The following is a 27,040-nucleotide window of genomic DNA, read 5'->3' as shown; positions in this document are numbered from 1 at the left end:
GTGGATGAAACTGGAGCCCATTATACAGAGTGAAGTAAGCCAGAAAGAAAAACACCGATACAGTATAGTAACGCATATATATGGAATTTAGAAAGATGGTAACAATAACCCTGTGTACAAGACAGCAAAAGAGACACTGATATATAGAACAGTCTTATGGACTCTGTGGGAGAGGGCGAGGGTGGGGTGATTTGGGAGAATGGCATTGAAATACGTATAATATCATATATGGAACGAGTTGCCAGTCCAGGTTCGATGCACGACACTGGATGCTTGGGGCTGGTGCACTGGGACAACCCAGAGGGATGGTATGGGGAGGGAGGAGGGAGGAGGGTTCAGGATGGGGAACACATATATACCTGTGGCGGATTCATTTCGATATTTGGCAAAACCAATACAACATTGTAAAGTTTAAAAATAAAATAAAATTAAAAAAAGATTTATAAAAAAAAATAAAATAAATAAATTTATATTTAAAAAAAAAGCATCCAGCCCTCATGGACCACTTTGGTGTGAGTAGCTCTGAATGTCCCCCAAATTACTCAAGCATGAGTTATTTCAGGGTTTACTCAAAGTGAAATTAATCTCCAGTCTTTTAACTGTTCATGTAGAAATGCTTCTAAATGATTAAAATTATCCTTACATTTAGCCTTTGTCTAATTCTCCTGGGAAAACCAAAATTTAATTAAGTTGTGAAAAAGAAATATAACACAGGTATTGATTCAATATGAAAAAGAATTTTTATCCTTCCAAAACAATTCTAAAATTTTTATCCTTCCAAAACAATTCTAAAAATCAAAGTGGTTTGAGGACAATTTAGCATTTTGTAGAAACTGGTAACACTCTCAAACAATACTATTATATTTGCAAACTCTATTTTCTAAAACAAAAAGCCTGTTTTGCTACTCCCTCCTTCTCTTTTTTCCTTGTATTTATTTCTGCCCTGACTCATTCTAAAAATCAGAGCCTCCCAGTTGTCAATATAAGTACCTAGAACTGTGGCACTGAGGTAGCAAAAATATCATAAATTATATGGCTATTGATTTTCTTCTGGTGCCTTCATAGTCTACTCAATACCATTGCTTCTTCTAACTGCTAAAATACCATCCTCCTCCCAAAGAAAGCATTTAATGCCCTGTATTTCCAGAACCCTGAGAAACCAAATTTGTCTATAATGGGAAAATCACACTCACCTACATTTTTCTATTGGATAAATAGAAACCTGTACACACCATGATTTGAAACCTTGAGGACCCTATGCAATATCACATTTGGAGTCACTTTATTAAAAAAAAAAAAAAAAAAAGGGACAATCATGAAATGCTTCCATGTTAAGTCCTCTAAGTCCCAGACTAGATGTTCTAATTCTAAGTTGTTTTCAGGTATTCTTGACAGCCTTGGTAACTGAGGTAGAAGTGTTTTTTCTATCTTGCCAATGAGAATTCTTGATGGAAAACAGGATTCATGAGATCTAAAGAGAATGTACAATTCTAAGAAGTATGTTTCATGTTTTGAAGAGACCTCTGCAATGATCAGAAAGTTTGAGCCAATTTAGTATAAAAAATTAGGACTCTGTGACAGTGTTGACTTTACACAGTTGACCTAGCATCACTCTACCCAGTGTCCCTGACTCATAGGAATGCCATGGGAAAATGACTGAAAAATTCTGCAGCTGATTGACAGGACTCATATGGTGCCTGGTCACTGTCTGCTATAGTCAAGGGCATAATACTTTAGAATCTGGATCCAGGACCTAGTGATAGTCATCAATAATGTAGACATTGTCTTCTGCTTGGATAGGCTTCAGAGCTGCATTTTTCAAAGCTCCAATGCGAGTATCTTTCAATGGAATCACACTGTAGAAACAATAACATGAGTAAGAAAAAGAAGATCAATTCTCAGGTATGAGCAGCATATTTGTTTATATTCATTCAAGGCTGGGTATTTGCATTTCTCAGAGCCCCACTCAAACATCCTATGAAATGAATAGAAGCTTCCAGAATTGTGAATATGAAGTTACAGGAAATTATTTTTGATAAGGAGGTAGAAAGTCACACCTTTTGGTTTCAAAAATCTCACACTGGTCTCTTTCAAGACACTCCTCATGCAATAGAACACAAAAATTTATAATCTACGAAGACAAATACCACACATCAAATTGAAGTATTAAACCAGGATGCACAGTCTCAAAGATGGCCAGAAAATGGTTTGGCTGGTGTTTTTCTACTTGAGGACTGTGAGCCTTTAGTGAATGTTATTTAGTGGTATGTATCCTGTATTTAAGATATATATATATATCTTATGAATATGAATATATGAATACAAAATATCAGAGCATATCAGATGTAGTAAAATAGTATTGCTTCACCTAAGCATGTTCTAGATCCCAGAGTCAAAAATCACACCCTGCCTTAACAGTCAAAATTAGAAAGCCATGGGTTAGATGAGTTTTATAACATGAATGCTCACACATCAAGTGTACACAAAGGTCATTTGTGGAGTTTTAATATCAAGGCTTTTTTAGAGGTTGTCTGTAGGCACCATTTTTATTACCTAAGCCTGCCCAGAAAAGAAATGCACTGAATCATAGCTGAATGATGAAATAACATCATGAGGAAATACACCTTTTTGTTTTGTTTTGTTTGATTTTCTATATTATACAGCATCTTCTACAATAAATATTTTCTTTTCTATTTAGTTGATTAAAAACTGAAACTTTAAAAAAGTAACATTGAAAAAACAAAAATGAACTAAAAGGATGTTATCATTCATAGTTTTCTGTCTGTAAAGAGTACTTTTTTCTTTTTCCCTCTTGGAAGACAGTCAAAAACTCCTAAAAGTCTAGTTTTGGACTCCGGGGACCTCTGTGTGATATGACATTGGATGTCACTTAACATCTCTAAACCTGTTTTCTAATTAGTAAACTGATAATAATACTACTGCCTGTCTCACAGGTTTATTGCTGTGAAGGGCATGTTTGCAATAATAAAATCCAGCATCTATGAAACACTTGCAATATGCTGGAGATTATTCAAGGCATATTTTGTGGACTGGCTCATGTGATTAACTCAGATATAGGAAAGATTGGGTACAAACATTCAATGAAAGAGAACTAAGAATAATGGATGGCAGTTAAAGAGGGACGAATTCGGAATCAAAGAAAGACTTGACTTAAAGCCCAAGCTGGACCAGATGAAGCAGTTTATTTTGCTGGAAGTCGGTAGTGGTTTCCTACCTTTACAGAGGCTTGGGGAAATGACTGCAGGGATGCATACAAAGAAGATTTAATTTTTGACTGGGTGAAGGGGTAAACTTGCAAAACTGTAAATTGAAATGCCTGTGAGGCCAGACAACTAATGTAAATGAACAGAGCAGGCTGGGTATGGAATAATAGGGGATGGTGGGAACTGTGGGGAGCCGGAGGCATGTCCCTACCCACTCACTGCCTTTGCGGGTCTTAAGCCTGGAGGTGTCTTCCTGCAGATTTTTGCAGAGCTACCTTCTGCTAATTTGAGGTTCACTCACATAGCCTACTGCCCTGCTCCAGTATTCCCCATGGTATTTCTCTGGAAGTTCTATGCTGCTACTCCTGCTAAGTTGCTTCAGTCATGTCTGACTCCGTGCGACCCCATAGACAGCAGCCCACTAGACTCCTCTGTCCCTGGGATTCTCCAGGCAAGAATACTGGAGTGGGTTGCCATTTCCTTCTCCAATGCATGAAAGTGAAAAGTAAGGGAAGTCGCCCAGTAGTGCCCGACTCTTAGCGACCCCATGGACTGCAGCCCACCAGGCTCCTCTGTCCATGGGACTTTCCAGGCAAGAGTACCAGAGTGGGGTGCCATTGCCTTCTCCGGGAAGTTCTATAAGACCCTGCTTATTCATTTATATGTTTTCTGTCTGTTCTCATCTTTTCAGAATATAATAGAGATTCAATACACATGCAATAAACAAAACACTGAATGAAATCAAATAACAAACTAAACAACCCATTCAAATGACCCCTGAAACAATATCTGCAATTTAGTTCTCTTGCTCTAAGAGATAAGGTTTGAGGTGTTATTTCTGTAGCAGTTATGACACAATTCCAGGGAAATATAGAGGTGCTTGGAGAAGGAAATGGCAACCCACTCCAGTATTCTTGCCTGGAGAATCCCAGGGAAGGAGGAGCCTGGTGGGATGCCTTATATGTGTTCACACAGAGTCGGACACAACTGAAGCGACTTAGCAGCAGCAGCAGCATAGAGATGCTAAAATCATCACTGGAAGGTTGAACAGCAATGGAGGTGCTCTATATACTAGATTTTTCAGGATGCAGAGTATAAAATGGAGAACTTGGAAGGAAAAGAGGAGAGGGACAGAGAAATTTTCCTTATGTTTACTAGAGTAAGAACATCAAAAGGCATTATTAACACAAACCATTTCAAACTTACCGTAGTAGCTCCGCCTTGCTCCCCAGGCAAAAATATCCTAAATTGAGGGGGAAATGAAGAGAAAATTAAACAGGCAAGCCAAAGAGTTCATGAGATTTTTTTTCTAAACCAGTATATTATTACCATTATTAGTTTAATATGAGCAAAATCAGTACAGCTCTCAGATTCTAAAAAAAAAATTAATTTAGAAGAAAGAATATTTTTAAAAAGGAGAAAAAAAAATCAATCTGGACCCTAACGTGATAACTCCAGGTAACTTCTCTTGAATCTCCAGGAGCCAAGTATACCCTTGGTATAGAGTATCTTGTGATTCGTAGGTTTAGTGTATTGGCCTACATGCCCTAGCTTACTTTAATGCCATTATATTTCACGGAAAAGAAACCCTGAATATTGTGCTTCTCCCATAGAAGACAGGTTTTACACACACATACACACACAACTGGTGGAAGGAGACCACAACGTGCTGGATGACTGTCATGTGAAACCCTTTGTTCTTCTCCTAGCTCTGAAATCATGTACCCTCCTAATGTCTCTTGTGCTTCTTCTATTAAGTGGGTGTTATAAAGCCATCAACAGTTTTACTCCCGATAGGGATAAAATATTGTTATTGAGGGAATAGGAAAAGAACAAAATGGGAGGGAACAAATGTTGTATATTACAGTGGCTTTTGGCTTCCAAATCTCAACTTTACACAACCAGTGCTTATTTCTCCATATTTAATTTCTCCTATCTAGAATTTAAATATCATGTTTATGGAATGATAAATTTAAAATAAATAAAAAATTAAAAAAAGAACAAGGCAAGAACCAAGGAAGTTACGTGAAACTGATATCATATCAAATGTAAAGCCATATGTATTTGCCGCAAGAATACTCCTGTGGGCTCAAGAATATTTCTGAATATTTCAGTCCTGAGGTGACTTACTTCTCCTAATCCAGAATACCACAAACATGACCAACAATGCTAAAATAGTAACCGAGATTCCAATGTAGACTCCCTTGTTGGTGCTCATCCATGTTTCCTGTGCCAGCGCCTCAACCTACAGAAACATCAGCAGATCAAACACAAAACAGAAAAATAAAACAATCTTTTTAGAGTTATAGGCAGAAAACATTTCAGAAAATAATATACCCAGGCAAATTATTGTTTATTGGCCCCTGGCTACTTCTGGATCATGAGGGATAAGACCAAGTGATGTACAGTTATAGACTTATGATGAAATTCTAAGACTACTCAAAATTCAAAATGTATTTGTGGGTGGTGGAAATGTTTACATCTTACATGCGGTGGTATTTAGACAAGGGTACACATTTGTTAAAACTCAAACGGTATGCTTCAAATGAGTGTGCTTTATTATTATAAATTATACATACTGTAAAAAAAAAAAATAAGCTCTTTTCATAAATAATCCTCTTCAGTTCAGTTCAGTCACTCAGTCGAGTCCGACTCTTTGCGACCCCATGAATCGCAGCACGCCAGGCCTTCCTGTCCATCACCAACTCCCGGAGTTCACTCAGATTCACATCCATCGAGTCAGTGATGCCATCCAGCCATCTCATCCTCTGTCGTCCCCTTCTCCTCCTGCCCCCAGTGCCTCCCAGCATCAGAGTCTTTTCCAATGAGTCAACTCTTCCCATGAAGTGGCCAAAGTACTGGAGTTTCAGCTTTAGCATCATTCCTTCCAAAGAAATCCCAGGGCTGATCTCCTTTAGAATGGACTGGTTGGATCTCCTTGCAGTCCAAGGGACTCTCAAGAGTTTTCTCCAACACCACAGTTCAAAAGCATCAATTCTTCGGTGCTCAGCCTCCTTCACAGTCCAACTCTCACATCCATACATGACCACTGGAAAAACCATAGCCTTGACTAGATGGACCTTTGTTGGCAAAGTAATGTCTCTGCTTTTGAATATGCTATCTAGGTTGGTCATAGCTTTCCTTCCAAGGAGTAAGCGTCTTTTAATTTCATGGCTGCAATTGCCATCTACAGTAATTTTGGAGCCCAAAAAAATAAAGTCTGACACTGTTTCCACTGTTTCCCCATCTATCTCCCATGAAGAGATGGGACCGGATGCCATGATCTTCGTTTTCTGAATGTTGAGCTTTAAGCCAACTTTTTCATTCTCCTCTTTCACTTTCTTCAAGAGGCTTTTTAGTTCCTCTTCACTATCTGCTATAGGGTGGTGTCATCTGTATATCTGAGGTTATTGATATTTCTCCTGGAAATCTTGATTCCAGCTTGTGCTTCTTCCAGCCCAGCGTTTCTCATGATGTACTCTGCATAGAACTTCAATAAGTAGGGTGACAATATACAGCCTTGACATACTCCTTTTCCTATTTGGAACCAGTCTGTTGTTCCATGTCCAGTTCTAACTGTTGCTTCCTGATGTGCATATAGGTTTCTCAAGAGGCAGGTCAGGTGGTCTGGTATTCCCATCTCTTTCAGAATTTTCCACAGTTTATTGTGATCCACACAGTCAAAGGCTTTGGCATATTCAATAAAGCAGAAATAAATGTTTTTCTGGAACTCTCTTCCTTTTTCCATGATCCGGCGGATGTTGGCAATTTGATCTCTGGTTCCTCTGCCTTTCCTAAAACTAGCTTGAACATCAGGAAGTTCATGGTTCACGTACTGCTAAAGCCTGGCTTGCAGAATTTTCAGCATTACTTTAATAGTGTGTGAGATGCGTGCAATTGTGCGGTAGTTTGAGCATTCAATGACATTGCCTTTCTTTGGGATTGGAATGAAAACGGAAATTTTCCAGTCCTGTGGCCACTGCTGAGTTTTCCAAATTTGCTGGCATGTTGAGTGCAGCACTTTCACAGCATCATCTTCCAGGATTTGAAATAGCTCAACTGGAATTCCATCACCTCCACTAGCTTTGTTCCTAATGATGCTTTCTATGGTCCACTTGACTTCACATTCCAGGATGTCTGGCTCTAGGTGAGTGATCATACCAAAATGATTATCTGGGTCGTGAAGATCCTTTTTGTACAGTTCTTCTGTGTATTCTTGCCACCTCTTCTTAATATTTTCTGCTTCTTTTAGGTCCATACCATTTCTGTCCTTTATCAAGCCCATCTTTGCTTGAAATATTCCCTTGGTATCTCTAATTTTCTTGAAGAAATCTCTAGTCTTTCCCATTCTGTTGTTTTCCTCTATTTCTTTGCATTGATTGCTGAGGAAGGCTTTCTTATCTCTCCTTGCTATTGTTTGGAACTCTGAATTCAGATGCTTATATCTTTCCTTTTCTCCTTTGCTTTTCACTTCTCTTCTTTTCACAGCTATTTGTAAGGCCTCCCCAGACAGCCATTTTGCTTTTTTGCATTTCTTTTCCCTGGGGATGGTCTTGATCCCTGTCTCCTGTACAATGTCACGAGCCTCTGTCCATAGTTCATCAGGCACTCTATCTATCAATCTAGGCCCTTAAATCTATTTCTCACTTCCACTGTATAATCATAAGGGATTTCCTTTAGGTCATAGATGAATGGTCTAGTGGTTTTCCCTACTTTCTTCAATTTAAGTCTGAATTTGGCAATAAGGAGTTCATGACCTGAGTCACAGTCAGCTCCCAGTCTTATTTTTGCTGACTGTATAGAGCTTCTCCATCTTTGGCTGCAAAGAATATAATCAATCTGATTTCAGTTTTGACTATCTGGTGATGTTCAAGTGTAGAGTCTTCTCTTGTGTTACCTCCTTTACATAGCTTAATTTTAATTCTAAAGATGTCCCACCAGGTAGGTATTTTAACAGAAAGGAAGTGGAAAATCAGAGAAAAAGATTAAGTCTCAAGTCTCCTCCTGCATAAGAGTTTAATCTCTGGAGTCAGAATCCCAGATTAACTTTTATTTAGTTGCTCTGTGACCCTAGCAAGTTATTTAGCCTCTCCAAACCTCTTTTGCTGTCAAATGCAGATTAAATAGGGTTCTTGGGAAAGGTACTTCAGGTACCTCCTGATAAACACTCTGAGGAATACAGAGGAGGGTGACCTAGCCTCTGAGCTGTCCTTGCCTAAACGGAAAACAGTCAGTGCCCTGGAAGGGAAAAGCTGTGTTATCACCTTACTTGTGGGAGGGAAAGCAGTTAGATGGAACACAGGCTTACAGGAAGCCATCTTTGCTTGCTTTTTAAAAAATATTATGTTACATAAAAACTGGAAGTTCATTTTAGAGTGTGCAGCTCAGGATAAAGAAAGGAAAACAAAAATCAATCATAATTTCAACATCCAGAAATAGTTACTATTACCATTTTTCATTACATACTCTTAGAATTTTATCTTTCTAGTAGTTTTCTTAACAGACACAGTTACCATATCCAATGTATACTACAGTATATACATCATTTTACCTTGTATCTATAATCTATATATAATAAATATATATATATTTTTTTAAATTTTTGGCAATGCTACATGGCATGTGGGATCTTAGATCCCTAATCAGCCATCGATCCTCTACTTACTTCATTGGAGGCATGAAGTCTTAACCATTGGACTGTCAGGGAGGTCCCAATGCTATCTGAAAAGTTAGTTTCTTCATTTAACAATTGACACTGTCTTCTCATGGCAGTAAGTACACTGAAGTGACACCATTTTTAATGGCAATAAATGCGCATGCTTAATTGATAAGTTATTAATCTCTTATTATTGAACATTTAGGTTGTTTATAACATTTTCATGATTATAAACAGCAGCAATGTATATCTTGTTTTATACATCTTTATGTATATGTTCATTCTCCTCTTAAGATACAGCTCAAGAAGTTGACCTACTGGGTGGAAATATAGGCTGCTTGGTTTCAAGATACCCGGGAGACACCTTGATATCTTCACGATCAAGACACAAAAATCCCACGATTGTACTACCACCTATTGAGAACTTGCTTCTGTATTACTTACATTATATAGAAGAGATTAATTGCTATTGAATATACCTGTCCTGCAGGTAACTGAGGTCAAAAACAATCTTCTCATTTGCAGTGTTTGTTTCTTTTTTTAAAACTAGCATAAGTCTGACTGACATGACATTTACATGGTGGCAGTTCTGCTATTTAACAAGCACAACAAATTCAGCCCATATCCAGCAGATCAATCAGTACCCATATCATCAGAGTGACTAAATCTTTCATATCATTCCTACGTGGTAGTGTTCTCATTGTCACTAAGTTATGCAACATAAGGCCATTTGACGTCACATTAACCCCACTTTGCTTAAACTTGAATATCTCTTATAATGTCCATGCTGCAATTTCTCACCACTTGCAATCAAGATTACTCTCATACCTGAATCTGTTCATGTTTTTTGCTTCTAAGAGTTATTTGCACATAGTGAAAGGAAAGTTGTTTCACCCAAAGGAGCCAAAAGTGAAAAATCTCACTGATAAATTCTTCTAACTTACACACAAAGATGAGGCTTTGATGAACATCATAAGACTATAATCCCTTGGATATTTCCCAAGCTAATTGTGGGAAAAGTGCAAGAACAAATTACAGATTACAAAGTTGTTGAAGACCTTAGGACCTTAATATGTCATCATATGGGGAGGATCATATATAGAAAGACTCAGCAGTGGCCTCAAAATTTCTCTATAGGAGGAAAATTGGATTGGAAAAGGATATTAGGGGGCCAATGTTTAAGGAACCACACTTTCGCTGACATAATATTTTTGGTGGGGATGGCTCTCATTCCACTACATCAATTCAAGGCTTATTATTTCTCTAACAATGATCTAAGTCTTTCTTGGTATGTAATGTTAAGTCACTATGCCTGAATTAATTCACTCTTTTTTTCTTATTTTCTGGTCAGGGGAAATTCTGTCTTGGGTGTATATGTGTGTCTAGAGAAAAATATCACTTTTCAGGTATTTCTAACAAAGTAGTGCATCTATATAGACTTTTTAAATTAATTAAACTATCCATGAAATTAAAAGATGCTTACTCCTTGGATGAAAATTTATGACCAACCTAGACAGAATATTCAAAAGCAGAGACATTACTTTGCCACCAAAGGTCCATCTAGTCAAGGCTATGGTTTTTCCAGTGGTCATGTATGGATGTGAGAGTTGGACTGTGAAAAAAGCTGAGCGCCAAAGAATTGATATTTTTGAACTGTGGTATTGGAGAAGACTCTTGAGAGTCCCTTGGACTGCAAGGAGTTCCAACCAGTTCATTCTAAAGGAGATCAGCCCTGGGTGTTCTTTGGAAGGAATGATGCTTAAGCTAAAACTCCAGTACTTTGGCCACCTCATGCGAAAAGTTGACTCATTGGAAAAGACCCTGAAGCTGAGAGGGATTAGGGGCAGGAGGAGAAGGGGACAACAGAGGATGAGATGGCTGGATGGCATCACCGATTCGATGGACGTGAGTTTGAGTGAACTCTGGGAGTTGGTGATGGACAGGGAGGCCTGGCATGCTGCGATTCATGGGGTCGCAGAGTCGGACACGACTGAGCGACTGATCTGATCTGATCTGACCCCTATTTAACAGTCAAATTCTTTTCTTCCTTTATTTTAAATTAGAAAGAATCAATCTGTGGACTAGTCTGACAATAATAATCTCTAAATGTAACTTGATTCCAGAAGAGACATATAAGTGAATCAGGCTAATAAAATAGGAAGGAATATGCTTACAGTTTGATTGTTATGCCATTGGGGATCATGAGATGGTGTCACAGTGCCATTTCCATCTGCTCAACAAGAAAGAAAATTAATAAGAATTACAAAAAGATTTTGAATTTTCCTGCAAGCACCAAATATATTCACACTGCGTTCTGGTAATGAAGGGAAAGTTGAAAAATTATATAGCTTAATGCTGTAGGCATCCCAGGAATAATACCAAGTTAATAAAATTTATTAATTTAAGTAGTAAGGTTGTGTTTCTTAACCATTTTGTCAGGAAGCCTTTGAAAATGAACCCTTTTTCTTTTCTCCCTATGGGGGGAAGGAAATACATGCTCACAGAAAATTTACTGAAAATTTTAGACAAGTCAGAGTGACCCATTCTCAGAACTAGGTTAAAACTTACCACTTACAGATAAATAATCAATATTTTCATGACAACTGAGAAACTTGCAATGAGTGCTCAGAGGTCATTACACATCCAAAGAGCAGAACCACTCTGTTCAAAATGAACATTACATTGGTTTTACATTCAAAATGTGAGTCAAATGCACTAAGTTACCTCAAACAGGTGGCATCCAACTCCTACATTATATGCCAGTGTGCACAGACACTGATCCAAATGTGCTTTAGAAAATATGTTACAACACTCCCAAGACCAGTATACCTTATATTACCTAAACTCCCAATAAAAGGATACTATGCCTTAAAGTCTTCAATGTCCAAATTTTAATAGTGTTTTGATATATCTCTTTTGTCCCACTGAACATATACTGTTGGCCCTTCTAAGCAAATATAGGTCAAATACAGGATTCTCTCTTTACTGAGTATCGATTATATACAAGCACTTTACATCCTTATACCAATTTTCTTAATCTGAAATTTTAGATGAAGTGCTGAATTGGTTGAAGTTTCCAACTCTACTAAAGGACAAGAGCCTCAGCTCATAACCACCGCACACACTATGTTCCCATCCAATGAAAATACTGCAGGTCTCAGAGATTCACATACTACTGACAGAGCTATAAAATCATCATGTTCTAATGGTAGTGAAAATAAGTAACCATATTCCCCCCAAGTTTTCACACTTTATACTACTGTATCTACAATTTAAACATTCCGACACTACTTCTTCAAGAGACAAAGACAGTGTCTACGGTCTAGTCTCTGTGTATGATTTATGTTATAACCTTAAATCCTTAAGCTATAGAATGAGTGATGTTGTAAAAAAAATAGCATGGACTTGAGTCAGATGAAACTTGACTTCAGTGCTGATATGTCACTTACCAATGTGACCTCCATTAATATCCTTTACATACAAATTACATACATATGCATGTAAATGTATGTATTTATATTTCTAGCTGGGGTAACCTTGAACTACAAGCTGTTGATAGCACCCGTCTCATAAAGTTATCACATTAGATGATGCATGTAAGGTGCTTAACACCATATTAAACAAATATCAGGTGTCACAATTATGTTGCTATATAACAATAGGAGCAAAGGGGAAGGGACACCATGCAATGGATTTTCCAAATAGCATGTCCTTCATTCCTTACAAACATGTAGTGAGGAATGAAACAACTTGCCCTCGGGCGTGCAGCTTGAAACTCGGGCAGTTGAATTGGAAGCTGTTTGTCTCCAAAGTAGACAAATGTCCTCCTCAGTCTGGCAAAGGCAAGAAATAAACCTGCCCTGAAAGAATTAAATGAGATAATGCACAACAATTTGCTGGCAAATGCATCTGAAAAGGTAGGTGCAGGCCCTAAGAAAACCAAAATTCCTCCTGGACTAACATTCTTGGCTTTGTGAGGCTTTAACCCAGTGAAGTGTGACTCGGGCACTGTGAGGATTTGGTTCAAGGGCCTCAGAGATGCTGCCAAGATGGCAGCAGTCACAGAAGTCGTGGGGACACAGCTGCTGCAATGTCTGTTCCATGTTGCCAAGTCTACTTGACCAGGTTTAGTGACATATTTTAGAGAACAATTTCCCATTTTCTACTTTGTTCTTCCTCTTAGCCTAAAAGTGTGGGGTGCAGTTGCCCCAACTGCTCTTACCTGTATTTTTATCTGCTTTCTCCTTGTTTCTGTGCCAAGAAACACTTCACACCAAGGATTCCACTTTCAAAACCAAATCTCACTATTAGCTAATTTCAATTAAATTGGCCCCTCTCTGAGTCCCGCTGCATGTTCATTTTCAATTAAGAGCTTCCTTGAATGATTGGCTAAGTAGGCCACCCTGGGTGTCTCCTACAGCAACTCCTGAGCATGATGAATCATAGGCACAAGTCTTACAAAATCTTACAAAATCTGACCTTGTTTGGGTGCTTTACAGGTACATGGACAAATAAGCCAGTTCTGCATTACAAAGGGGTTCACCTGTGGCACTCTCCAAATATACCACCATGGGTAACACAGTTAGCTTGGAAAGATGACAATTCAATATCATGTTTCTCCATTATAGGAAAAACAAACTAATCTTACATCTCAAAAGAATATGGACTTTCCAAAACTAGGGAGAACTGGGAGACTTTTGGAGTGGAATAGCACAATCCTAGTGGGACCTGCCTCTTTGGCTCTGGTGTCCATGTCCTCAACCCAACTCAAAGTGTCCATGTGAAATGAAAGCTCGACAAGGCAGCAGGGGAGACTCCTGGCTCTGTGTAGTTTCTGGGGCTTAGAGGAAGCATAAACAGGCAACCAGTTCCAGCTGGACCAGTTTGTATTTAATTGTTTTAAGGCTCTGTCCAGGGAAGTATGCCTAGAAATAAGTTTAAAGACTAGGCTGATTCATTTCATTTAGAAAAATGTGGATATGCATGTGGATGGTCCCAAATCATACTACCTGCCTATGTCACTCAAAGTACATATTTCTGGACATTCTAAGTAACAGTCATAGTTGCCACTCTATCATTTACCTTGTAACTGTGTCCCCAGATCTTTATCTCAAAGAACGCTTGTAAGAATAAGTAATATTTCCTCCATTTTCCAAAGGATAAAAACAGATTCAAAGAGGGTAATAAGACATTTGTTCAAGTTGCATAGCTGAATGGAATAGCCATTGTTGGCATTCAAGTCACGCTTGTCTTATTTCAGAATATGTGCTCTGAACAATGTGCTAATATTATCAAAATTTGAATGTTCCCAGGTGTTCAGGAAAGAAACTGAAGTTACCTGTTGAACAAGAGTGCCATGGTGAGCTGGTTATGTTTGTTTCATACAGGGTAGTAGGCTGGCTTTCTGCTGTCTGACTTGGAGAAGATAAAGAAGCTATAGGAATGACAAGAACGGGAAAATAGTGTTCAATTAGTGGAGGAAAATTTACACCCCCAGCAGAAAGAACAAACAAAACTAAATCAGAAATTACCCTTTGACTCTTTCTTAGAAATGTATTAATAGATGTCCTTGAGGTATTACCCTGCTATGAAGGCATTTCATTATCATGAATAAATCTGATCTAGATAATGATCTGAGAGCCTAACAACAGAATTATTTCACTTTTTATACTTCTTTTGTTGTTCAGTTGCCAAGTTATGTCCTACTCTTTGCAACCCCATGACTGCAGCATGCCATGCTTCCCTGTCCATCTCTGTCTCCTGGAATTTGCTCAAACTCATGTCCGTTGAGTTAGCAATACTGTCTACCCATCTCATTCTCTGCCACCCTCTTCTCCTTTTGCCTTCCATCTTTCCCAGCAGCAGGGTCTTTTCCAATGAGTCAGCTGTTTGCATAAGGTGGCCAAAGCTTTGGAGCTTCAGCTTTAGCATCAGTCCTGGGGTTGTCATAAGAATTAAGGGGCTTAATACTTATAAAGCAGTTAGCATGTTTCCTGACACAGGAAACAGAGTAAGCATTAACTTCACTGAAATCTTATCCTCAAGTGTTGGGTTAGGCTTCAAAATGGATTAAATGATCTCTATTCAGATTTTTGTCATAATTCTATGTTAAACTGGGCCGAATGCACCATCCTTCTAAGATGTCCGTGACTAGTGGTCTGGCTTTTTTTTTTTTTTTTTTTTTTTTGCTACTAATGATTCCTTTGAGAATCTAGTAAAAACCATAGGTCCCTCTCACTCTGAAAATTCTTAAAGATACACAAGATGAATATAAGAGGGCACAAGTGGTTCACAGTTTCCAAACTGTGAAGCCAGGTTTGGAAACCTATATAGCAAAACCAATACAATATTGTAAAGTTAAATAAAATTAAAAAAAAAAAGAGTCCCTACCCTAGATTGTACGTCTACCTTAACACAGTGCACTGAATGGTGCATATCCTTACTTTAGAAACTTCTGTGCTTAGAAGTACTTTTGCTTACCTGGCTGGAGGTCCTTTGTGGGTGCTGGCATTGGAAGAGCAGAAGTAGAGGACCTTGCTGTCACTGGAGCAGTGGTGACTGTCATGGTTGGAGTAGTGGTATTGATTGTTGTTGGCACAGCAGTGGTGGTGGTTGTTGGAGCAGTGGTGACCATTGTGGTTGGAGTAGTGGTGGTAGTTGTCTTTCTTGTAGTGGTTGTTCTTGGAGTAGTAGTAATGGTTGTCTTTCTCATAGTGGTGGTTGTTCTTGGAGTAGTGGAGGTGGTGGTGGTGGTTGTTGGAGTCATGGTGGTTGTTGGAGTCATGGTGGTTATTGTTTTGGGAGTAGTAGTGGTGGTTGTTGGAGTAGTGGTAGACATTCTTGGAGTAGTAGTAACAGTTGTCTTTCTTTTAGTGGTGGTTGTTCTTAGAGTAGTGGAGATGGTGGTGGCGGTTGTTGGAGTCGCGGTGGTTGTTGTTTTGGGGGTAGTAGTGGTAGTTGTTGGAGTAGTGGTAGTCGTTCTTGGAGTAGTAGTAATGGTTGTCTTTCTCATAGTGGTGGTTGTTCTTGGAGTAGTGCTAGTGCTGGTGGTGGTAGTGGTTCTTGGAGTAGTAGTAATGGTTGTCTTTCTTGTAGTGGTGGTTGTTCTTGGAGTAGTGGAGGTGGTGGTAGTGGTTCTTGGAGTAGTGGTGGTAGTTGTCTTTCTTCTGTTTGTTCTTCTTTGAGTAGTGGTGGTAGTTGTCTTTCTTCTACTGGTTCTTCTTGGAGTAGTGGTGGGAGTTGTCTTTCTTCTATTGCTTCTTCTTAGAGTAGTGGTGGGAGTTGTCTTTCTTCTATTGCTTCTTCTTAGAGTAGTGGTGGGAGTTGTCTTTCTTCTATTGCTTCTTCTTAGAGTAGTGGTGGGAGTTGTCTTTCTTCTATTGCTTCTTCTTCGAGTAGTGGTGGCAGTTGTCTTTCTTCTAGTGGTTATTCTGGGAGTAATGGTGGTAGTTGTCTTTCTTCTAGTGGTTCTTCTTGGAGTAGTGGTGGGAGTTGTCTTTCTTCTATTGCTTCTTCTTGGAGTAGTGGTGGCAGTCGTCTTTCTTCTAGTGGTTATTCTGGGAGTAATGGTGGTAGTTGTCTTTCTTCTATTGCTTCTTCTTCGAGTAGTGGTGGCAGTTGTCTTTCTTCTAGTGGTTCTTCTTGGAGTAGTGGTGGCAGTCGTCTTTCTTCTATTGCTTCTTCTTCGAGTAGTGGTGGCAGCTCTCTTTCTTCTATTGCTTCTTCTTGGAGTAGTGGTGGTAGTTGTCCTTCTTGTAGTGGGGGTGGTTGTTGGAGTAGTGGTGGTAGGTGTTGTTGTAGTAGTAGTGGTGGTGGTCGTTCTCGTTGTAGGTGGAGCTAGAAATCAACATGAAAGCAGGGATTCATCAAGCAGCAGGAAACAAGAGACTCGTGCTGGGCCTGTGCACCAACACAACCAAGCACACTGTCCCCAGGCAGAACTCAGCACTTATCTCCCATGAACTCCAAGTTCTTGTTATGGGTCAACTAGAATCTGTGACTGAGGAGGGAGTGAAGACATGGTCACAACAAGGCAACAGCAGCATTTAAAGGATGATATTTCAGGAGGTATTGCTATTAAAAAATGACACATGGGATTTGTGTTGAAGAACTTTGTAAAGTGCTTATTAAACTTATATGCAGAGTACATCACGAGAAATGCTGGACTGGAAGAAGCACAAGCTGGAATCAAAATTGCCGGGAGAAAAAAGCAATAACCTCAGATATGCAGATGACACCACCCTTATGGCAGATAGTGAATAGGAACTAAAAAGCCTCTTGATGAAGGTGAAAGAGGAGAGTGAAAAAGTTGGCTTAAAACTCAATATTCAGAAAACGAAGATCATGGCATCTGGTCCCATCACTTCATGGGAACTAGATGGGGAAAGAGTGGAAACAGTGTCAGACTTTATTTTTGGGGGCTCCAAAATCACTACAGATGGTGACTGCAGCCATGAAATTATTCCTTGGAAGAAAAGATATGACCAACCTAGATAGCATATTGAAAAGCAGAGACATTACTTTGCCAACAAAGGTCCCTCTAGTCAAGGATATGATTTTTCCAGTGGTCATGTATGGATGTGAGAGTTGGACTGTGAAGAAAGCTGAGCACCGAAGAATTGATGCTTTTGAACTGTGATGTTGGAGAAGACTTTTGAGAGTCCCTTGGACTGCAAGGAGATCCAACCAGTCCATTCTGAAGGAGATCAGCCCTGGGATTTCTTTGGAAGGAATGATGCTAAAGCTGAAACTCCAGTACTTTGGCCACCTCATGTGAAGAGTTGACTCACTGGAAAAGACTCTGATGCTGGGAGGGATTGGGGGCAGGAGGAGAAGGGGATGACAGAGGATGAGATGGCTGGATCGCATCACTGACTGGATGGACGTGAGTCTGAGTGAACTCCGGGAGTTGGTGATGGACAGGGAGGCCTGGCGTGCTGTGATTCATGGGGTCCCAAAGAGTCGGACATGACTGAGTGACTGAACTGAATTGAACTTAACTTTGTAAAGACTAGTCATAGATATCAGATTTACATATCTTCATAAACATCTGTGAAGGAGGGAAAAGTGTCTAGAGCCTGAAGCTGTCTTTGTCCTCTCAGCAATACATAACTAGAACACAAATAGTAGTTCCTAAGAACCAGACTATCGACCAAATAATAGCATTTGCTTCTGTCAGTTCTAAGGTACCAAACATATCTGCATCTTAAATGTGGATTAATTCACATCATTAACATACTCTGGATAACACAGATGCCATATGCCACCTGGGAAGCCCTGAAAACAGTCATAGATAGTATATACATGAATGGATGGGGCTGTGTTCTAATAAACCTTTATTTATTTAAAAAAAAAAACAAAAAAACAAAAAACCTGTTGGTGAGCTTATTTTATAATCTGATCTGGTCCTATGGCTACAGTTTGCCGACCTGGGCCTAACAGTGTAGTTAAAGATTTTGAAGAACAGTGCAGTCTCAATCCCCTCCCTTCAGTTTGAAAAGAAACTTAAGAAAAAGAGGAAGCAAGAAAAACATCTGATCAAAGGAGTATAACAAGGAGGAAATTTAATCAGCTTGTTCCACTAATGTGTCTTGTTCAGGAGTAAATATTTCCTAAGAAACTAGGACACTAAGGCTAGGAAAAGCTGCTGAGGAAGAGCCCTAAGAGAGGTTGAAAGTAAACTCTTTCTGTGAAAAGTGCAAGAAAACTCAAGTAAAGTATTGGGTTGGAAGCAGAGAGTCACTTTGGCTCAGTTATGAACCCGTTTCCCACTGGACAGAGTGGTGACTTTGCAAATATTCATCTATTAAAGAATTTATAAGCACTATAAATGTCCCCTATTAATTTCTTTCTTCCTCCAGACCAATCATATAATTTCACAACTCCAAAAATAATCTCTTCTCCACACACAGCCTCCTGCCACATGTGTATAGCACCAGCATCTTTTGGCTTTCTTAAATTGCCTCCTAGATGTTTTCCCAGAGTCAGCTATTTTCTGCATCACAATTGACCTGATTTTACTTGCCTTCATCAAATAAGCTAAGTGTCTTTGATGAAGTTAGGAAAAGTTATGAAATTGAAATATCAAGTTCATTTAAACTAAAAGAGACCTAGCTTATAAAGGCTCTGAATATTGGCTTCTGTTTTCATTAGAAACTTTAGTGGGAGAATACTTACTATGAAAGAGCACCAGAAAACATGAAATCCTTTTGAACCTGCTCCTTTCACCAAGTGGTAAGAAAAATTAAAATGTCTACATCAAGATAGAAAAACATAAACTTCCCAGTCTTTCGGATTTCACAAAATTCTTAAAAGCCAAAAGTGAACAGTTATTGAGATGAAAATGTTCTCATATTGCAATAACGACTTTTTTTCTTTTTTTTTGTTATAATTGTTCTATTTTATTATTAGTTATTCTTAATCTCTTACTGTGCCTAATTTCTAAGTTAAAATTTATCATTGGTATATAAGCAAAGAGTCGTACATGACTGAGCAACTGAACTGACAAGCACAGGAAAAAACATGCACAGGATTTGGTACTCTGTGCAGTTTCAGCTATCCACTGGAGGAGACACACTTGGAATCAACCCCCATGGAAATAAAAGCAAAAATAAACAAATGGGACCTAATTAAAATTAAAAGCTTCTGCACAACAAAGGAAACTATAAACAAGGTGAAAAGACAGCCTTCAGAATGAGAGAAAATAATAGCAAACGAAACAACTGAAAAAGGATTAATCTCAAAAAATACAAGCAACACCTGTAGCTCAATTCCAGGAAAATAAACGACCCAACCAAAAAATGGGCCAAAGAACTAAACAGACATTTCTCCAAAGAAGACATACAGATGGCTAACAAACACATGAAAAGATGCTCAACATCACTCACTATCAGATAAATGCAAATCAAAACCACAATGAGGTACCATTTCACACCAGTCAGAATGGCTGCTATCCAAAAGTCTATAAGCAATAAATGCTGGAGGGGGTGTGGAGAAAAGGGAACCTGCTTACACTGTTGGTGGGAATGCAAACTAGTACAGCCACTATGGAGAACAGTGTGGAGATTCCTTAAAAAACTGGAAATAGAACTGCCATATGACCCAGCAATCCCCTGCTAGGCATACACACTGAGGAAACCAGAATTGAAAGAGACACATGTACCCCAATATTCATTGCAGCACTGTTTATAATAGCCAGGACATGGAAGCAACCTAGATGTCCACCAGCAGTCGAATGGATAAGAAAGCCATTTTAACTTTTAAACAAGCAATTTAGTGATATGATGTGAGTGAAAGTGAAAGTCACTCAGTTGTGTGCAACTCTTTGAGACGCCATGGACTATAGAGTTCATGGGATTCTCCAGGCCATAATACTGGACTGGGTAGCCATTCCCCCCTCTAGAGGATCTTCCCAACTCAGGGATCGAACTCAGGTCTCCACATTGCAGGCTGATTCTTTACCAGCTGAGCCATGATATGGTGTGAATTGGGCTTCAAAAAATCCAAGGGTAGAGGGAGGGGATGAAACTATCTAGACTCTTTCAAAGTATATACTACAAAATTGAGTTTACAGTTGTCTAAACCAAATGCTACATCTATTTGACAGGACCTTATATTACCTGTTTTATATGTGTGAAACTCTCTATGAGTTTTAAAATGTTAAGAAAGAACATTTGAAAATTCTCCAAAGAAATGACCTCAGAGAAAAGGTCAGATTTTCAAGAAAAAGAAATTCAGCTCCATAAAAATACTCACTATATCTCAGTGTGGAACAGTGAATGCTTTTTCATGAACCAACTAGTATTCCTGAAGCACTGCTTCAGGAGACAGTTTGCTGACTGGGAAGACCCTCTAGCCTACGGTCTTGAATCAAGGTTAGTCTTAACACTTCACTCTACACAAATACAAGATATTCAGTTGAAGAGTTATTAGAAAACAAGATCATGGGAAACTTTTATTTCCCTTCTAAAGGAAAAGAAAGTTAATATCAAACAGAAAACTCTGTCTCTGGGAACCCACAGAAGTGATCAAAGAAGTAGGAAGATAAGCTCACCTGGATTGATCCTCAACTCTAGGGTGGTTTTTATGTCATTGAACCACCCTCTCACCTCAATTCGGCAACAATACAAGCCACTGTCAGACACGGCAGCATTGTTTATGGTCAAAGACACATCCCTTCCACGAATATTGCCATTTAGCTGATAACGTCCATCCCTCCGATAGGTGACTCTGTATCCATCAGTCCAGATGATGTTAGTTCCACAGTTCAACCAAGGACATGCCCCTCGGCCCCAACACATGCTTGTGACTTCTCCATTATAGTAGCAGGGTAGAGTGACACTCTGACCCACCACTCCAGTCACTTGATGGTAAGAGGTTACACCATCTGTAAATAAAGAGAAACCAGAGCATGAGGTCTCAAAATTTTAACTTTAATTTTATGTTCATTTTGTTCTTTATATAGTTTGTGCTGTTTGAAATTATCTAACTGTATCTTGAGTTTGTAAATTAAATATATGCATTTTTCTTGTAAACATATTCTTTAGCAGTATTATTATTAACCAGATATATTTGAGGATGAAACATCATATAAATGTCTTTCTGTATTCAGGATTACTTCCTAATAGGACATCACCAGATGGTCAACACCGAAATCAAAGTAGCCAAAGATGGAGCCAAAGATGGAGAAGCTCTATACAGTGAGCAAAAACAAGACCAGGAGTTGACTGTGGAAAGATATAAGCATTTGAATGCAGAGTTCCAAAGAATAGCAAGAAGAGCTAAGAAAGCCTTCCTCAGCAATCAAAGCAAAGAAATAGAGGAAAACAACAGAATGAGAAAGACTAGAAATCTCTTCAAGAAAATTAGAGATACCAAGGGGACATTTCATGCAAAGATGGGCTCAATAAAGGACACAAATGGTATGGACCTAACAGAAGCAGAAGATATTAAGAGGTGGCAAGAATACCCAGAAGAACTGTACAAAAAAGATCTTCATGGCCCAGATAATCACGATGGTGTGATCACTGACCTAGAGCCAGTCATCCTGGAATGTGAAGTCAAGTGGGCCTTAGAAAGCATCACTACGAACAAAGCTAGTGGAGGTGATGGAATTCCAGTTGAGCTATTCCAAATCCTGAAAGATGATGCTGTGAAAGTGCTGCACTCAATATGCCACCATATTTGGAAAGCTCAGCAGTGGCCACAGGGCTGGAAAAAGTCAGTTTTCATTCCAATGCCCAAGAAAGGCAATGCCAAAGAATGCTCAAACTACCGCACAATTGCACTCATCTCACACACTAGTAAAGTAATGCTCAAAATTCTCTAAGACAGGCTTCAAAAATACGTGAACCATGAACTTCCAGATGTTCAAGCTGGTTTTAGAAAAGGCAGAGGAACCAGAGATCAAATTGCCAATATCTGCTGGATCATGTAAAAAGCAAGAGAGCTCGAGAAAAACATCTATTTCTGCTTTATTGACTATACCAAAGCCTTTGACTGTGTGGATCACAATAAACTGTGGAAAATTCTGAAAGACATGGGAATACCAGACCACCTGACTTGACTCTTGAGAAATCTGTATGCAGGTCAGGAAGCAACAGTTAGAACTGGATGTGGAACCACAGACTGGTTCCAAATAGGAAAAGGAGTACATAAAGGCTGTATATTATCACCCTGTTTATTTAACTTATATGCAGAGTACATCATGAGAAAGGCTGGACTGGAAGAAACACAAGCTGGAATGAAGATTGCCAGGAGAAATATCAATAACCTCAGATATGCAGATGACACCACCCTTATGGCAGAAAGTGAAAGGAACTAAAAAGCCTTTTGATGAAAGTGGAGGTGGAGAGTGAAAAATTGTCTTAAAACTCAACATTCAGAAAACAAAGAATATTGGCATCCGGTCCCATCAGTTGATGGGAAATAGATGGGGAAACAGTGTCAGACTTTATTTTGGGGGGCTTCAAAATCACTACAGATGGTGATTGCAGCCATGAAATTAAAAGACGCTCACTCCTTGGAAGGAAAATTATGACCAACCTAGATAGCATATTCAAAAGCAGAGACATTACTTTGCCAACAAAGGTCCGTCTAGTCAAGGCTATGGTTTTTCTAGTGGTCATGTATGGATGTGAGAGTTGGACTGTGAAGAAAGCTGAGTGCCGAAGAATTGATGCTTTTGAACTGTGGTGTTGGAGAAGACTCTTGAGAGTCCCTTGGACTGCAAGGAGATCCAACCAGTCCATTCTGAAGGAGATCAGCCCTGGGATTTCTTTGGAAGGAATGATGCTAAAGTTGAAACTCCAGTACTTTGGCCACCTCATGCGAAGAGTTGACTCATTGGAAAAGACTCGGATGCTGGGAGGGATTGGGGGCAGGAGGAGAAGGGGACGACAGAGGATGAGATGGCTGGATGGCATCACTGACTGGATGGACGTGAGTCTGAGTGAACTCCAGGAGTTGGTGATGGACAGGGAGGCCTGGCGTGCTGCGATTCATGGGGTCGCAAAGAGTCAGACACGACTGAGCAACTGAACTGAACTGAAGGACTGGTTTATGAGACAAAGTATCAGGATAAAGGGCAGAAATATGTTCAGTCTTTTGGTGAATATGATTCAAATTCCTCTCCAAAAGGTTTGAAACAAATGACACTCCAGCAATGCATCAGTGTGTGTGCATTTTATCCTGTGTTTGACAGGTATCTGCTTACTAAATGTTAATACATACAGGTGGCTTTTCCTCTCCCCTAGATTCAGTCACTGTCTCAGTTGAAATCTGATTTTAAAACAGAGTTGCATTTAAAATTTTGATTTTCAATTTTATTGCAACTTTTTAAATGGCTATGCAAAAAATGTCACCTCACAAATCTTCTCTAAGTTAAAGAAGAAACAGCTAATATCCTAGTTTCAGCATCATTGGCTAGAAGGCAAAAGCCTAGTAAACTCTTTAGAAATCAGTTTTTAGAAAAAAGGGTTTATAATACTCTCAGAAGGAACTGAGGCTTGTAATGGGCTTTGTTGTTTTTGTTTAGTTGCTTAGTTGTATTGGACTCTTTCCACCCCATGGACTGTAGCCCGCCAGACTCCCCTGTTCATGGAATTTCCCAGGCAAATTCCCTGAAGAATTTCCTTCTCCAGGGGATCTTCCCGACTCTGGGATCAAATCCATGTCTCCTGCATTGGTAGGTGGATTCTTTACCACTGAGCCACCTGGGAAGCCCATCATGGGATTTAGGATCGATTAAAAAAAATTCAAGCAGGGATCTCTTCTTGTGAATTGATGACTGTCCTGCAATGGAGCACTGTCCAGTTAGCCAGGTGAAACCAAAAAAATTGGACAATATTTAATCAGATATTAAACTTTGCCTCTTATAAACAAACAGGCAGGAAAACTGTCTCCTGCAACAGTGGTTTAAAAAACTGTATTGCCAAATGAAGTCTGAGTGGTCCTTAAAAGAAATCTGAGATTCAACAAACAGTCATAGTTAGAACTGGGCTGTAAGTCTGGGAAATGCTATGGGAATAAACACTCATTGTTATATAAAATAAGTCTAGTTTTTATTACAGGAATTCTGATTATATTTAATTTTGCTTAATATCATTTTTTAATTATAAATGTAATTTATGCTCATTATAGATATTTGTTACAGAATATAATTTTAAAATGTACTTTTCCTCATATTCCTACCTTTAGAGATTTTTTCTTAATTTAGGATTATGTCTATTCCTAAAAATTTCCCCTATCTCATAGAATGTTAACATATGAGATAAATTAAATTATTTTGTTTATTAAAAATTAAATTTTTTTGTTTATTGATTAAAAAAAATAGGGCCACATGGCATCGCATATGGGATCTTAATTCCCCAACCAGGGATAGAACTTGTGCTTCCTGCATTGGAAACACAAAGTTTTAACCACTGGTAAACCAGGAAAGTTAAAATACTTTCTTCTTAAATGAAATAGTTACACATGGTTAAAAGTATCAAAAAGTACAAAATGGTACAATAAAGGACTCGTCTCCTTCCCACCCATCCCCATTTCTTCTTCCCACCCTCGTCCACGGTTACTCTCTTACATACACTTGAGTAGTTCATGCATACACATCCATATACCTACTATTTTTTTTTTTATTTAAACACAAATGGTAGCATAAGCTGTACTGTACTGCAGCATGCCTTATTCACCTACCCATAGATTTTTTAATTCTTAGAACTTGAGCTTGATCCCATTACCTTTGACAAAGCCCCCCTCCACCATGCCCACACATCCCCTACACACCCCCTACATCCTTGGGGTTCCAAAGCACAATCCACCTATTCACTTACCTGGAAGGAGTAGGAGGCCCAGGATGACTACCCAAGGATGCATGATGCCATTGGCCTGAAGGAAAGAGAAAGCAGACTGCTTGGTGTGGCCCTCAATCAGATGGTATCAGAACAAGACTTAATTCTCAGATTGCAACTTCTCCTTTCACCCTTACAGGGTGAATCACATAAGCCTGCCTGCAGGAAGCAGGAGCACACTTGCAAATGCTTCCACTCTCTGTCTGCTCCAGGTGACTGAGAGCTCTGCCCCTTCCAACAGACAGGCAAAGCTGTCCTCTGAAACAGTGCCTACTTACCCAGCTCCTTTCCTACACCTAGAGTCCAAACTGACTCTAGGTGCTGACAGAGGAGATGAGGGAGCAAACACGAAGGAAATGAGAGGAAGGCTTAGCAGGGAAAGCCAGAGCAAAGACCAGACTTCCCATGGCAAAGGTAAACTTATCCTTAGCCTTGAAGATGAGTCACCTGCCTTTCTGAAGAGAGGAGGGTACTTCTTCTTTTGTGGTCACAATGGCTAGTCCACAGCCTTAGTCAAATTATCAAATGCCCACTGAGCTAAGAACTGAGAGTTGTGATTTCACTTATGGCTCAGGAGACTGCCTCTCAGATAGCTCTGAGTAACCACACCCAAGACAGGTGGAGAGATAAGCTTATCTGTGATTTTGGAGAAGTACAATAAAACATCTCAGTAGAAGGTCCCCACTAGGTACAAGAAACAAATACCTCAATTAATGCCTTTAGCGTTTTTCTAAGTACAAGAAGATGCAACTTGGATTCATAAAATTTTCTTCTGTAAATACCTACCTGAAGGCCTGTTTTACCAGTTTTCTCAGAGCACAGAGTAGTTCATTTTGGATCACTGCACTGAATTCCTTTCAGGGTATATTGAGTATCAATGACTACAATGGCTAGTGACTTAATTCTTACAGAACCAGATGGCTAGGGACACGCCTTAGCTGGCAGTGCCCCCTAATGGTTATAAATTCAATCATGATTTAGGAGGCAGTTCATGACCACTTTATCTCATCAGATCAGATCAGATCAGTTGCTCAGTCATGTCCGACTCTTTGCGACCCCATGAATCTCAGCACGTCAGGCTTCCCTGTCCATCACCAACTCCCGGAGTTCACTCAGACTCACGTCCATCCAGTCAGTGATGCCATCCAGCCATCTCATCCTCTGTCGTCCCCTTCTCCTCCTGCCCCCAATCCCTCCCAGCATCCGAGTCTTTTCCAATGAGTCAACTCTTCGCATGAGGTGGCCAAAGAACTGGAGTTTCAGCTTTAGCATCATTCCTTCCAAAGAAATCCCAGGGCTGATCTCCTTCAGAATGGACTGGTTGGATATCCTTGCAGTCCAAGGGACTTTCAAGAGTCTTCTCCACCACAGTTCAAAAGCATCAATTCTTCGGCGCTCAGCCTTCTTCACAGTCCAACTCTCACATCCATACATGACCACTGGAAAAACCATAGCCTTGACTATATGAACCTTTGTTGGCAAAGTAATATCTCTGCTTTTGAATATGCTACCTAGGTTGGTCATAACTTTCCTTCCAAGGAGTAAGCATCTTTTAATTTCATGGCTGCAGTCACCACCTGCAGTGATTTTGGAGCCCAGAAAAATAAAGTCTGACACTGTTTCCACTGTTTCCCCATCTAGTTCCCATGAAGTGTTGGGACCGGATGCTATGATCTTCATCTTCTGAATGTTGAGCTTTAAGCCAACTTTTTCACTCTCCACTTTCACTTTCATCAAGAGGCTTTTGAGTTCCTCTTCACTATCTGCTATAGGGTGGTGTCATCTGCATATCTGAGGTTATTGATATTTCTCCT

At 39.4% G+C, this 27,040-nt stretch overlaps 1 protein-coding gene across 1 annotated transcript; it reads right to left on the bottom strand.

The window, feature by feature from the left end:
- Positions 1–931: 931 nt before the first annotated feature.
- Positions 932–25,334, bottom strand: LOC112586850 (hepatitis A virus cellular receptor 1-like). Its single transcript, XM_025292351.3, has 8 exons — positions 25,209–25,334; positions 20,933–21,265; positions 15,361–16,716; positions 14,219–14,314; positions 11,055–11,110; positions 5,355–5,469; positions 4,431–4,467; positions 932–1,856 (listed from the first exon to the last, which is right to left on the bottom strand). The coding sequence occupies exons 1-8, from the start codon at positions 25,249–25,251 to the stop codon at positions 1,754–1,756; spliced, it is 2,139 nt and encodes a 712-aa protein (XP_025148136.3). The 5' UTR covers positions 25,252–25,334; the 3' UTR covers positions 932–1,753.
- Between the last annotated feature and the right edge of the window lie 1,706 nt (positions 25,335–27,040).

This window comes from Bubalus bubalis, chromosome 9 (assembly GCF_019923935.1).
Source record: "Bubalus bubalis isolate 160015118507 breed Murrah chromosome 9, NDDB_SH_1, whole genome shotgun sequence".
Taxonomy (NCBI): domain Eukaryota; kingdom Metazoa; phylum Chordata; class Mammalia; order Artiodactyla; family Bovidae; genus Bubalus; species Bubalus bubalis.
The sequence above is the reverse complement of the archived record's forward strand: the minus strand, read 5'-3'. Positions and strand labels throughout refer to the sequence as shown.

Coding starts and splice junctions, on each gene's coding strand:
- LOC112586850 (XM_025292351.3), bottom strand. CDS start 25,251: ATGCATCCTTGGGTAGTCATCCTGGGCCTCCTACTCCTTCCAG. Junction 11,111..14,218: donor ATGGCACTCTTGTTCAACAG/GTAACTTCAGTT, acceptor CTTGTTGAGCAG/ATGGAAATGGCACTGTGACA. Junction 4,468..5,354: donor GGTATTCTGGATTAGGAGAA/GTAAGTCACCTC, acceptor CCCTCAATTTAG/GATATTTTTGCCTGGGGAGC.